Genomic DNA, 14,789 nt, shown 5'->3' on the forward strand with positions numbered 1-14,789 from the left:
TTTTTTTTTTTTTTTTTTTAAGTGTTGCGCGAGCTCATCTCGGCTTTACGCACTCAGCTGACCCGAGGAGGGGCGTGGCCGACAGCTAGCAGCCGTAACAGTCAAGTTTATGTGGTTATCTGGCTGGTCGTGTGAGCTCTCTGCTGGCTGTGTGACAATCTGCACGGTAGAGTACAGTAAGAAAGAAGAACAGCGTTCTCGGCACCCTGGGCATCTGACGGTTTGTAGGGCTCTCTCTAACCGTGTGGAGTTTGCGTTGAAGCTGAGCAGACGGGGGCTGAAATGCGAACGTAGCTGTTAGCAAGCGAGCCAGGCCGCGGAGAAGTGGCTGGCTGTATCCTTCATCCAGACAGACAGGAGCATAAATGTTGCACACAGACCGGTCTGCCGACGTGGTTGACGACACCGGGGAAGATGCGCAAAGACGTGAGGATATTATTAGTGGGAGAACGTAAGTAAGGCTTTAGATAAAGCTGTGTTTGCAGTGTGTTTGTTGACTGCAGAGTCAGCCTTTTAGTGCACACTTTGAATGGCACTGCTGCTGCCAGACAGCTGGACATGTGATGCTGAGCAGTGTCTTCATCAAGATGAGCTCTGTATTTGTTTCAGGCCACTCGTTCTGCAACTGCTTTGTGCTTTAGAGGTCTGTATGTGTTATTGGAGCTTATCTTGGCCATGCTATCCCCCACTGTAGTTAGGCAGATCATTTCTTTTCTATTATTCACCTAACCTCAGTTTACCACTTTGATGGTGCACACTCTTGATGGTATTGCAATCTGATTGCCCTAGTTTCACATGTACACTGCAGTGAATTCACTGCACTTTGCATCTATCTATCTATCTATCTATCTATCTATCTATCTATCTCTTCTGTGTTAAAACCTCCTTGACATTGGGTTCTGTCAGGTAACATCACAGCCTTTCAAACATCTGAATTATTGGAATGTGATGGGCTTTTTTTTACACGTTGGGGTTATGTCTGTGCAGGAAGAAGTACTTTGTCTCCACACGTTTTCTCAGTTTCAGGCTAAATACAGTACTTAACACTTTGTTATATGCTCTTTGTACTCCTGTGTATTCCATTTTTTATTGCAAGAGCTGTTTATTGTTATTTTATCTGATTTTTATCTGACTAGTGGTCATCTTTGAGTTTCAGAAGAGGTGCATCCAGTGATTGGCAAATTTCTCTTTGCACAAGAAATGACAGACTTCCAAAGTTGCTCCCATAAAGTGGGACATCTGGTGTCCTCAGAAATGAAGGCTAAAATTAATGGGTCACACATCTAACCTGTATTTTCTTAAATATCTACAGAAACGTGTGTCAGTAATAATAATAGATTATGCTTATGAGTAATGAGGGTTTGCTAAACACACTAAATATGTCACTTAACTGTCTCCCTCTCTCCATCTGCAGCCAAGGTGGGGAAGACCTCTCTCATCATGTCACTGGTCAGCGAGGAGTTCCCAGACGTGGTATGAATGCATTCCTGTTTTGCCAGAAACTTAATCACTTAATAACTTAATGTTACTCTACCCATCTGGGATTAAACGTGCCCACTATTCACCTTATTTTGCATTGATTTTACTGTGCTATTTACGCTCTGTAGCCAGCTCTAAACATCTCTGTGTCCCAGGTTCCCTATCGAGCTGAAGAAATTACCATACCGGCTGATGTTACACCGGAGAGAGTTCCCACACACATTGTGGATTACTCTGGTATTTGAAGGAACATTACTTTGTGTGCGTGTGTGTGTGTGTGTGTGTTTTATAAATAAAGAATTGGAGCATCCTTGTTTTACTTGAGCAAGCTCATCTTCCCTCCACAGAGGCAGAGCAGACGGACGAACAGTTATTTCAGGAGATTTCCAAGGTGAGTCTGTGGATTTTGCTTTGCTCAGTGAAAAGTTTTTGGGTTCATGTAAAAGCTTAATGCTTATGTGTTGATCTGTCCTGTAGGCAAATGTGATTTGCATTGTCTACGCTGTCAACAACAAGAAGTCTATAGAGAAGGTGAGCTCCTCTGCTGCCAGAATTTCCATATTTAGTTTGTATATCAGCTGAACGGTATAATATGTAACACTCTGGTGTGACAGCATGATATTCAAGAATTGGGTATCATGTCTCTCTGAACTGAGAAAATCTTTTATCGTATCTACTTGTGTTTTCATAGGTGACGAGCCACTGGATCCCCCTCATTACAGAGAACACAGACAAGGACAGCAGGTACGTACAGAAATATTCTGGGCTTTTGTTTTCCACTAAATATAAGAAGAGAGTGGGATCTGATTCTCAGTTTCTGCAGTTATGTGTTACAGACAGGCACCTGCAAAATATTAGGTCCTGTAGCAGGAAGCCAGACATGGTCATTTTCAAGTAGTGGTTAATGTAATGACCTACACTCCCGGGATGATAAATGGTTTTTTTTCCCCTTACAGTGTCTTCACTCTAAGCAAAAAGCAGCAGTAGAAGTGTCACATTTCACACAAGCAGGTTCACCAAAAAAAAGAACTGGTTTATACTCACTGGTCACTTTATTAGGTACACATTGCTAGTACTGGGTTGGAGCCAGTCAGAACTACCTTAGCTCTCCCTGGTGTAGACATTCCTCAGTGATTTGCATCTTGACATTATGGCGTCACGCATTTGCTGCAAATCCATCATGTGACTCCTCCCTTTCACCACATTCCAACGGTGCTCTATTAGACTGAGATCTAGTGACTCTGAAGGTTATTTGAGTGCAGTGAACTCAGTGTCAAGTGTTCAGTTTGAGACAATTTAAACTTTGTGATTAGAAGCAGCCACCAGTAGATGTGGTCATAAAGGGATGGACATGGAAAAATACCCAGGTGGCTGTACTGTTTAATCGATGCTCAGTTGGTACTAAGGGGCCTAAAAGTTTGCCAGCAAAATTACCCTCACACCTTTACATCACCACCGGAGTCTTTGGTCAGCGGTTGCTGTTTTTTAAGTGCTTTATAAAGTTGGCTTGACTGCCTTGGCTTACTGTTGCCTTTCTGCTGATGTTTGAAACACTGGTAATTCTACTCTGACCTCTTGCATCAACAAGGCCTTTTCATCCAAAGATCTGCCGCTGTTTTCTCTGTAAACCCTAAAGATGGTTGTGTGGGGAAAATGCCACAAACTAGATTCACATTTTCCGAAATGCTTAGGCCAGCCCGTCTGTCAGAGTCACTCAAATCACGTTTCTTCTCCATTCTGGTGCTCAGTCCAGCAAGTTAACATGTCTGCATGCCTAAATGCATGGTGTTCCTGCTCTGTGATTGGCTGATTAGACATTTGTGTTAAAAATAATTTGAACAGGTATACCTAATAAAGTGGCTAGTTGGTGTATATCAAGCAGTTATTGTCTGTTAATCAATTTGCTTTGTGGTGTTGACATTTTCAGGGTTCCTCTGATCCTGGTGGGGAACAAGTCTGATTTGGTGGAGCACAGCAGCATGGAGACCATACTTCCCATTATGAACCAGTACAGTGAGATAGAGACTTGCGTTGAGGTGAGACAGTCACCTCTCTGCTTATTGCTGCCACCATTTCTCAACAATAAAACACAGAATGGCAGATTGCAAGAACAATCATCTGCTTAGATTCAAGTATTTAAATAGTTTGCTTCAGACAGTGGACATCAGTACATTCTTCTATTTCGTGCTGAACCTAAAGAGGAAGAAACACAACAGAGTTAATAACAATTAATTACAATGACCTTTGTGCAGAAACTTCCATCTTTACAGGAACAAAGAAGAACAGAACATTGTTACTTTTAAGGCATCCTAACAGACATGTCATTTAAACAGTTAAACAATTAAAGTCTTGTGGATGTTACAGCAGAGTTGCTGCAGTGTAATTGGCTAACTTGATATTTAAGTATAAACTAGGGAGGTTAACAGCCTAAAGATAATCTTTACCACTTACAGTATATTGACTATTGTTGTCTTGCTTGTAAACACTGACCTGATTTGGCCTGTTGCATTTGTGTGAGTGATGCCTTTTGGTTCCCTTTTTTAATTCTTCCTGAAAATAGTGGTATTTCTGCATAAGTAGTTAAAGCTAGGAAGTCAAACAACTGTAAAGGGTCACAAGTTTAAGCCATAACCTGTTTAGAACTTTGAATTCAGCACAAATTCAACTCCTCAATATAAAAAACAAACAAAAAAAACCCCTCACCAGTTTCTACCGAGTTTGCTTTCCGTTGAAGTTAGTTCAGCACTACCTCCTGACACCTGTGGTATTTTTCAGACTGTTAATTGGACCGGGCGCGCCGCTCAGACAGATCACGTGTGTTAATACCCCGTCTGGCAACTACTTAGTCACCAAAATACACACACACATACACACACACACACACACAGGTAGGTAAACAGGGATGACCCTGTGCTGACTGGACTGTTTGCTCACAGTGCCGCATATAATACTTATGAGATCAAGAAGCCTCACACTGCATATTAATGGGGCTTTCAAATGAACCGCTTCGATACCAGAACTGCATTACAGCACTGAACAGAGTGTCTGTGTGTGTGCACATGTGTGTACTTTTTCTTCTTCCTTGTTGTTTATAGTGTTCAGCGAAGAACCTGAAGAACATCTCAGAGCTTTTCTACTATGCTCAAAAGGCAGTTCTCCACCCCACAGGTCCCCTCTACTGTCCAGAGAAAAAAGATGTAAGGATAAATGTACACTACATGACTCTTGAGCTGTTCAGTGTTCTGAGTTTGTTTTGCATTAAGGTCTGGATTTGAACTCTTAGCAGAACGTGATTTTGTTTAAAGAACGTTTGATGCGTGTCGATGATTTTTCAGATGAAGCCACTTTGTGTAAAAGCTCTCACTCGAATCTTCAAAGTGTCAGACCTAGATAACGATGGTAATCTCAACGACAACGAGCTCAACTTTTTTCAGGTAAACTGGTTAAAATAAAATATGCAGGCGGTCTTTATTGTTCCCTCATTTCGGTGGGAGACGGTGAGCTAGTTCAGATAACAACGTTTGCCTTTCTGCCCATAGCGCACGTGCTTCAACACCCCCTTGGAGCCTCAGGCGTTAGAGGATGTAAAAAATGTGGTGAGGAAGAATTTAATTGATGGCGTGTGTGACAATGGCCTCACTCTTAAAGGTAGGAGTGATGGGACGTATTTCTGATGCTTATGTATATACAAGCTTGTCTCACAGTGGGATTCCTGAGATTTATTTATTTTTCCTCTCCAGGATTTTTGTTTCTCCACACGCTGTTCATTCAGCGAGGACGCCATGAAACAACCTGGACAGTACTCAGGCGATTCGGATATGATGATGACCTGGAGTTAAATCAGGACTATCTCTTCCCTCCGTGAGTTTTACTTTGACATCTGAGCAACTAAAATCTGCTCCTGCTCTTGCACCTCATTATATTTCCATTTGGCTGTTGGTTTGTGGCACTCTGTTGAATCATTTCCTTCCTTATTTGATTGTTTGAGACATTTTTTTAATATGCTTGCATTTATTTTATGCGTTAAATATGAATAAAGGTTGTTATTTCTCCCTCTCTAGGTTGAAAATTCCCCCAGACTGCACTACTGAGCTCAACCACAATGCCTACCTCTTCCTCCAGAGCGTCTTTGACAAACACGATAAGGTACAGTCCTGTATATCTGGTTCTGTATTTACTTTGGCCTTCACCCTGATGAGACACAAACAAGAAGTTGCTGAGTATTCAGCATTTAGGAAAGCACTTTCCCACAGTCAAGTGTGACCACCTGCTGAGGTGTGATGTAACTCCTTGCAGCTGAGGAGGGATTGGCAGGGAGAATTAGCCATGAGGTTAGAAGAGTCAAAGAGTGAAAGTGACAGCTTGTGTCAAGATCTGCTTTCTCTCATAGTGATTAGTGTCCCGCTGTGAATGTTTGCCTTCAGTCTGTCATGTTTGTTTTCTCAGGTAGAAATGACAGGCAGCTAGCTTAGTCAATTCTTTTTCTGAAATCTATCAAACTAGAGCAGTTTGTTCAGTGTACATTCACCCACAAAATCCCACAGGAAATTATTCCTGCCACGAGCACCCTGTTCCTTATTTAGGTGTAGCTGTACACAGTAACTGATCCTTGTGTCTGTTAGGACCGTGACTGTGCCTTGTCACCAGAGGAGCTGAGGGACTTGTTTGATGTTTTTCCCTACATGCCCTGGGGGCCAGATGTCAATAACACAGTTTGCACTAATGACCAAGGCTGGATCACCTACCAGGGGTATCTCTCACAGTGGACGTAAGTAGGCATTAAACTGGTGTCCATGTTTATATGTTTCAGATTAAATTGTTTCTGCTTGTTGATTGCTCCGATTGACTGATCAGCCACAACAGTAAAACCACTGACACTTGTACAGCATTTACAAGGACACAGTGTATACCAAACATATCCCTTTAGCAATGTTCCTCCCCGGTGGCAGTGGTCTCCCACTTCCAGTGCTTTTCACCACACTCTAAAAAGCGCTGACAGGAGAGAGCATAACAAAGAGTCCAAAGTTTTCATGTGGCATCCGAATTGAGTAAGCTATCTGCAGGATCTGTCAGGGAAAGCCCAATTAATGGAGGTCCCACCTGACAGCACTTACAACCCTACTTCCAAATTCTGATACAGGACAGTCCTATGTCCATGCCCTGATGGGTCAGGACAATTCAGGGACACAATGAAGAACTATTAAAATAATAATAACTGATGATTTTAATATTGTTGTTTAAATATAAAATAATATTAGTTAGATTACTGTATATGAGTTCATGTGTCTTAACTTCAGCTGCCTTTTGTTCAGGTTAACAACTTATCTGGATGTCCAAAGATGTTTGGAGTATTTGGGGTATCTTGGTTACTCAATAATTGCTGAGCAGGAGTCCCAAGCTGCAGGAATTACAGGTAAACTCTACCATGTAATCCTCATTTAATCACAATAATCCTTGTTTTAAGAACAGTTAAATGGTGCAGTTGACTCTGTTGGACTGTGCACAGCAGCTGTCTGAACTGATCCTCTGGTACTTGTGATTGTATGTGGTTTCCTTCCTGCAGTGACCAGGGATAAGAAGATTGACCTGCAGAAGAGGCAGACCCAGCGCAGCGTCTTCCGCTGTAATGTTTTTGGAGACATTGGCAGTGGCAAAAGTGGCTTCCTACAAGCCTTTCTGGGTAGAAACCTCATGGTAAGCATAACTAAGCACCAGCTCAGCCATCCACTACACCTGGATATAAGAGTGCGGGTGCAACTTTTGCAATGCTGTCAGCATTGCAATAGCTATAGAATGAGCAGTGCACATAGGCATGCAGTCGCATAATGAAGAGGTGTTCAAAAAGGTTTTTTGCATGTTTAAGTGGGGTGTATTATGTGAGAGGCTTAGATTGGGCTGCCTGAACTGGATTTCAGGCTTTGTCATGTTTTGCTTTACGCTGACTGAAACTGTGTTTACTCTGAGACACAGGAAGTATCAAAAAAAAAGTTCCAGTAAAAAGATTTATTTAAATGCCTTAACTCGGTACATTTGGGATTATGTCAATATAAATTTTTTTGCATTGCTGCATGTATTGAAAATGTCATTCACATTATGTTTTAATTAACACCAGATCATCTTCTGTCTTCTCAGCGCCAGAAGACCATTAAAGAGGAGCACAGATCCTACTATGCCATCAATACAACCTATGTTTACGGCCAGGAGAAATACCTTCTTGTGAGTATCAAACACACTGCTTTAATCATTAATGAAAACATATAACGGCACATATATCTTCTATCCTTGCAGTGTGGACACTCTCTTCCAGGCAGATTTTTTTTTTTTTTAAAAACATAAAGTTAATCTAATTATTTCTCAGATTGGGCACTTTAATGTAGCTGATATACTTTTATTACACATTATATATGTGCTGACCTTCATCAACAGTACAAATACATTCTGTACTGTGCATGTACGACCGTGTCTTGTACGTGAGGTTGTCAACTGTGATCCATGAGGGCCAGCCCAGGTTGAGGTTGGCTGTTCTTAGCTCGCTCTATGTAAGCTTCTTATCATGCTCGCCTAATGCTTTTGTCAAGCCAGCATTTGTACTTGATTAACAAAGGCATTAGCACTGCTGTGCCTATTTTGACAAAGTGCAAACACAGTGCATGTGCTGTAGGGATACAGAGGAACAGTTGTTGTAAAGTTATTCAAAATATTGAATACCGTAGCATACTGGCTACTTTTAGATGGCAACATTTAGCAGATGAACCCCAATAGTTGAAATGGTATTGATTTGCACATTGACTGCACTGTTTGTTTTGACACTGGTTAAAGGACCTTTAAAAGGTTCACCCTCCAGGCACTCCCTCTGTCCTGGCAAGCACAACAACTCTGTTTGTTTTGGCACTTATAGACAGCTGGAGAACAAATAATTCATGAGTGTGATTCACTCTGTTGTCTTTGGATGGTTGTGTGCTTCTCATCACTTTGGTTTTCATCACTGTGGGTTGGTTTTTTAACTGGTTAGATACTTTTAGTTGACTGCTGTACAGTAAGTATCTGTCTATCTGACTTTGACCATTTTCCCTCTGTAATGTCATGTGCTTGTGCACTTCTGGGTTGCACTGGTTCTGCTTACAGCACAGCTGCTATTTTTGGATTGCTCCCTGTACAAATTCCTCAACTTGTGTGTCTTCAATTTCATCATGGACATCAAACCTGCACTGAGACAAGACATCAATGTCTGTGTCAAACAGAAACAACAAAAGTCTATGGGGCCCTCTGGTGATCTGCTCATCAGATCTAGAGCAGAAACAGGGGAATGCTCGTTTTATTCATTTTTTTTAACATTGACTTGGTTGCACTCATGAGCTTGGCTAGCAGGGTAAGACAGGGACACACAAAGTTGCTGGTCTAAGGGAAACGAGCACTGTGTTTGTCCCTCACCAATGCACTGACTGAAAACACATTTTCTTGTACACTTCTCACTGTTTACAGATTTGTGTCCCTGCAACTTTTACCCTAAAATGAAATTCATTCCAAGGGTTGCTGTTTCCAAACCCTAGATGAACTCCAACGCACATCCTAGACACACAAATTTTAAAAACTGTAATTCTAGGAAGCAATTGAAAAATGCCAGCAGCACTGCCGAATGAGATCACATTAAACTGAGTCAAATTAGCACAAACTCAGCATCTAACATCCATATAAGTCCACACACATTCTCAGTCAGTGCTCTGCAGAGATACAACAAGCTATTTAAGCAACTGTGAGCACTAGGGATGTGCCACCTTGAAGTCAAATTAAAGGAACTAAGGTTCAAACTCAGCTGTGTTCCTCTAGCTTAGTGGATTTTATTTAAGAGATTTAGAAAAGAGAGTATTTCCACTTTAACCACTTTATTTTAACCACCTTACCTCTCCAGCTTCATGAAGTGTTTCCTGACTTCGACTACCTGTCTGACGCTGATCTGGCTTGTGACATCGTCTGCCTAGTCTATGACGTCAGCAACCCTTACTCCTTTGAGTACTGCGCCAAAGTTTTCAAGGTAAAACCGTTTTTAGTGTTCACATTATACCAAAACACAGATGTTTGCCCACTTAAAACAAAAGACCACCACAACCATAATCATTCATTAACGAGTCTTTCTCCTTCAGCAATACTTCATGGACAGCAAGACGCCATGTATGATGGTTGCAGCAAAGTCAGACCTGCCAGAGGTCAAGCAGATGTATGGCTGCAGTCCTCTGGAGTTCTGTCGGAGGCACAAGATGCCCCCGCCTCAGTCTTTCACCTGTAACGCAGCCTCAGCACCCAATAGAGACATCTACACAAAACTTACCACCATGGCCATGTATCCGTAAGTATGCAGACATTTGAAACATCGACCTAATGTTAAATGTAATACTTCGTTACGAGTCATATTTTCACATTAGATTCCCGAAAGGGTAAAAAGGTAACTAAGAACATAGTGAATTGTATTTAATTCAGAGAAATCCAATTATTTGTTAGTGCTAACTGAAGTTAATCCCACTTAGCTCTATTGTGTGTTATTGGAGGGCATTGTCTGAGTTTTAATTGAAGTGCAGCCTTAGTTTCGCAGCTCTGAGTTGAGCTTAGCCGACAAATTCGAATGAGAAGACTTGTGGAAAATATGTTTTTCTTCATGATATTTTCCCATTATCCTGTTTTTATTTTTTCTATTTATATATTGTTAACCCTTTAACTATGATATAAGGATGTGTATAAATCATCACCCAGAAGAGGAAGATTTTTATGCATTTATTAACTGCAGCTGTAATCTCATATCTTACTTGTTTCCTGCAAATGATTACATAAATCCTCTATTATTTATGTTTGGTAATTTTCATTAACGCTGTTGGTGCTGGATGAGGTTTTTAACACAATTTATAGCATTCCTTATATCTCCCTCGGGTCTGGAAATGCGGACCGACAATATAGTCGTCTAAATCCTCCCCTTTGGCTCCGAACGGAAGTTTTAGAGGATGTTGTGGTCTGAGGTGATGAAGTAGCTGAGTCACAGTTCTCGTTTGCTGCTAAGGAGGCAACTTTTAAAGTTTTAATTGTGTTTCCTGTAGTCCTTGAGGATTTTCTGCCCTTTAAGACCCAACTGTAGAAATAAATCTGATGAATCATAGAATACTTTTTCCCCCACATAGTTAAGATTAGTCTGAGCACCGTTGACAGTTTAAATACAGAGCTGTACTCTGTGTAATTTTCCCGGGTCCCCTCTGGGGATGCTCCTGCTGCCTGCAAGTGTCAGTATTTGTCATCATGCGCCTCACTCGACACGCCTTAATGCACTTCACTGGCCTCTGGACATGTTGCTTTTAGTCTGATGCCGCTGTGTTTTCCACTGTGGATACACGGGCCCCCCGCTGAGCTGTAATAGTGATCTCTCCCTGAGCATCACACTCATGCCATCAGTCAGGCTTCACTTTACTGTCAACATAAATCACCTCGCTGCACACTGTGCTATTATATGATTGCACAGAGACTTTAATTTTGAGGAGGTCAGCTTTACTGTCTGAGATTCAAGTGTTTAAGCTGGAGGCGCCTCCATGCCGAATGCCTTTTCTAGTGAAGGTTTCGGGTAGATTGAGATTTGTTTTTTTGCTTTTACCAGTGTTTCTGTTTTCTCAGGTTTCTTAAAAATTCTTTCATTTGCTTGAATTTTCTTTTCTATGTCTTGTAGAAATAATATTTAAAAGATCAGCATATTAGATAACATTTTCTTTTTCTCTCAAAAGGAGAAACATTTAGCCTTTTCTTAAGCTGCTTCTCTTGTGATCTACACTGGAGCCTGGTGGCGGCCTCTTTCAGCTTTTAACTTTGTTTTTGTTTCCCTTTTGTTTGTCGTGTGCGTCCTGTTTGTCTGTATGTTTGCTGGCGTGTGTGCGTGTACGTACCCTGTGTCTCTCCTCAGCCACGCCCGGCTGCGCTGCATGTGCACTTGTAACCGGTGCACATTCTGCTTGTGTCAGAACTTCCTCAACTCTGAGCTGCTGCAGACGGTCAGGGCCAAACTCTACGCTGTCGTACTCCGAAGGTCTCTTACAAACTTCTCTCTTATCTTTGTTGACGTGTTGGCGTTTATCATTTTTATGTTTTTCACTTCTTCATTCTTTATTAAGCTGCTTTTTTTCCTGTGGCATCATCATTTGTAACACCGCAGCAGACCCGGCTGGTTGCACCAAAGGGAGCAGTTCTTTCCCGTTAATTCTTAATCGCCAAATTCGAGGATTTTGAACCTTAACTCATCCATGCAAAAAACTCATATCCTCATTCCTATACAAATGTACAGAAAATATTAGATTTGCTCAATATTAGTAACTTTCCTTTGGAGCAACATAAGCCCTCAGTGTTGCTGTAGATCTGTTTAAAAGTTTCTAGTAACATACATGATGTTTGCTTGTGTCTAATCTGGTTTTGTTGAAGTTCCAGCCTTTCATACTTTATTTCCTATACTGCATTTATATTTCTACTCTGTAATGAACTGTTTTTTCAGAGGCCATTAAGTTTACTCCCTTTCCCTCTACAGTCCTTTTTAGTTGTCATCATTTTGCTCATGCCTTGTTTTTCATCTCAATCGTAATATTGCTTTCTTTTTTATAAAGACTTCATCATCATCATTTTTATTCCCAGTGTTTGACTTCAATCTCATTGTCATTCTGTTGGTATCAGCTTTGCATATGTCACTGTGCCTCAGCCGTCTCGTCTAACAGAGTTGTCACAACTCATTTCTGGTCTCGCTGTCTCATGCCGTAACTATAAACCTCTAAGTCCCTCATCTGTTTGACTGGCTTTTGCTTCAGCGTCTCAATATGTCACAGCTCTCTGCTTGTTCTGTCATCCGCTCATCAATATTTTCTTAATGTTCATTTCTACGCGACCCTTCTTTACAGCTAATGTCACTACTTATTTGATCTGTTTGTCACTTTTATTGGAAAGTTGAGAGCTAATCGGGGAAGAGAAATAGTTTAATTTTTGTTTCGATGTTAAAGAGGATGAGATGTCTGTGAGTCACTTCTGTCCTAGTAATGAATTATCTGTGATCCTGTTCACACTTGGTTTTAAAATGCATTTTCTTGGGTGATCAGTCACAAGTTGACGGCGTTAAATCCAGATGTAATAAACCAACAACAACACACGAGTCACTCAAATAACCTGCCCAGGTTGTCTGGGAGAAACTTGGCCGCATGTCTTTTGGAGTGTAGTTTCCTACTTAAATCAGTTTAACTCAGTGGTTTTTCCCATGCTCATCCACCACAGGTGTATTGGTCATATAGTCAGTAACACGATGTGAACACAAGAGTTAAATCGGACACCATCAATACACATGATGGCTACAAATGTAACTCTGTCTTAGCTGTTTTAACCCAGTTGCACAAAACTAATTTTAAAGCCAAGTGAAAATGGGGTTATATGATATATGATAAAGAAAATGAGTTTGTTTTATTTAAACTCTTTACATCTGTCTCTACACTCTGCATCCCTCTATTTAACAGACACGTTAGCCAAGCAGACCTGAAGAGCTCGACCTTCTGGCTGAGAGCGAGCGTTGGGGCCACGGTGTTTGCAGTGCTGGGCTTCGCCATGTACAGAGTGCTGCTCAAAACGCGGTGATCAGTCCAGCCCTCACTACCCGGGGTACATAAAAGCTAATTTGACCAGTCGGAAGTTTTGATTTTCCTGTTTTCATCGAATCAACTTTATGGAAAATCACTCATAATTCTGTTGTCTAATAAGCCCCGTTTAAAAATAAGAGAGAGATGTGCAAATAATCAGACATTTAGTTTTTTTTTTTGCATTTTCATTCCTCTGTTTCTCTTTGGGGACGATACAAAGAAATATTTAATTTTCTACCAAAATGCTAATTTGCTCAATCTGTCCTGTGCAAATAAAGATAATATATTTATATGAAAAGAAACAAGGTTAAGCTGCTGGTTAGTCATACTGAGTTACGTAAAAAGCTATTTTTTTGGTTGCTTGCTGATATGATGAACAATTTAGTGTCACATTCAGTATGATAAGGTTTGTGATGTGTAACATATGCAAGTAATTCTTTAGAAGAAGATGTAAATACTGTATATAGCGTAGACTGTGTGTACATTTGATTTGTTTGTGTCCAAAAGGCCATGTGTGAGTCACATTTCAGCACTGACTGCAGAGCTATTAACAGCACAATCTTTCATCATTATCACCTGACAGAAATTAGGATTTCCTTTAATGGCCAAATGCCTGGATGCACATTATTATTTTTTAATTTTTTTTTTTTTTTTTTTAAATGTTTGCTTTATTTTTTTGTTGCTACCTGAGCGGATCAAGATTATATCAGTGGAAGTGAATGTGTGAAACGAAAGGTCTGCTGCGCGCTCTCATGTCTTCCTATGTTGGTCACTTTACATTTTATCTGTGTGTATGCAAGTGTTTGTCATAAAGTTCGCATGCTTCAAACATTTTGATGACAGTTCAGTGTTTTAAGAATTACTGTAGGGGGGAAAAAGCCCGACATCTTCACACCTTCTCGTCATTACTTGTAAAGTCCCCAAAATCGAGGACTCACCGATCTCTCCTGGTTACAAAAGGTGTAATCATTTTCTCTAGATGCTCATTTTCAACCAAATGCAGCTACTTGCTTCACTGCTTGGTTTCTGTATTCATTCATCCCTGCCTTTCCAAGAGTTTACATTGAATAAATATATCTGAACAATGTGGTGTACTGGAATTATTTTATTGTTTCAGTTCAAAGATTTTCTTTTTTTGAACGTTGTTATCTCCAGAAGACTCCGTTATTTATACACAACTAATTAAATTATTGAAAAACAGTAACTTCTTTATTCATGCTTTTATATTCAGGATGTTTACTACACTCTTAACTTTCCTCTTGTCCTCTTCTGGTCCTGTCTTTCTCCAGATTATATTCGGTATGCAACAATTTGGAAATGAGGTTTACCTTAACACAAGAGGGCAGTGTTGCTTTAAAAAAAAAGTCTCCATCAGTGGCTAAAACCAGATTGTGAGCCATACAGTCTGATTCTGACTCAAGCCTGTCCATGTTTTTAGATATATATATATATAAAAAAAAATTCCAAGCCTAAGGAATATTACACACTTCTGAATAAAATTATATTATACAGGGTGGGCCATTTATATGGATACACCGTAATAAAATGGGAATGGTTGGTGATATTAAAGTCCTGTTTGTGGCACATTAGTATATGTGAGGGGGCAAACTCCTCAAGATGGGTGGTGACCATGGTGGCCATTTAGAAGTCGGCCATCTTGGATACAACTTTTGTTTT

At 40.6% G+C, this 14,789-nt stretch overlaps 1 protein-coding gene across 2 annotated transcripts; it reads left to right on the forward strand.

The window, feature by feature from the left end:
• The first annotated feature begins 49 nt into the window (after positions 1-49).
• rhot1b (ras homolog family member T1) lies at positions 50-14,199 on the forward strand. 2 transcript variants are annotated; one of them, XM_003447892.4, is made up of 20 exons: positions 50-451; positions 1,415-1,473; positions 1,635-1,716; positions 1,827-1,870; positions 1,957-2,010; positions 2,171-2,223; positions 3,407-3,515; positions 4,575-4,676; positions 4,815-4,913; positions 5,019-5,127; positions 5,220-5,340; positions 5,541-5,625; positions 6,102-6,247; positions 6,792-6,892; positions 7,043-7,173; positions 7,612-7,695; positions 9,389-9,511; positions 9,621-9,823; positions 11,411-11,533; positions 12,993-14,199. In XM_003447892.4, the coding sequence occupies exons 1-20, from the start codon at positions 415-417 to the stop codon at positions 13,108-13,110; spliced, it is 1,983 nt and encodes a 660-aa protein (XP_003447940.1). In that variant the 5' UTR covers positions 50-414; the 3' UTR covers positions 13,111-14,199. The 2 variants fall into 2 exon arrangements, with proteins under 2 accessions (XP_003447940.1, XP_005470008.1); XM_005469951.3 differs by lacking the exon at positions 11,411-11,533.
• The last annotated feature ends 590 nt before the right edge of the window (positions 14,200-14,789 follow it).

This window comes from Oreochromis niloticus, linkage group LG6, assembly GCF_001858045.2.
Source record: "Oreochromis niloticus isolate F11D_XX linkage group LG6, O_niloticus_UMD_NMBU, whole genome shotgun sequence".
In the NCBI taxonomy this organism is placed as follows: domain Eukaryota; kingdom Metazoa; phylum Chordata; class Actinopteri; order Cichliformes; family Cichlidae; genus Oreochromis; species Oreochromis niloticus.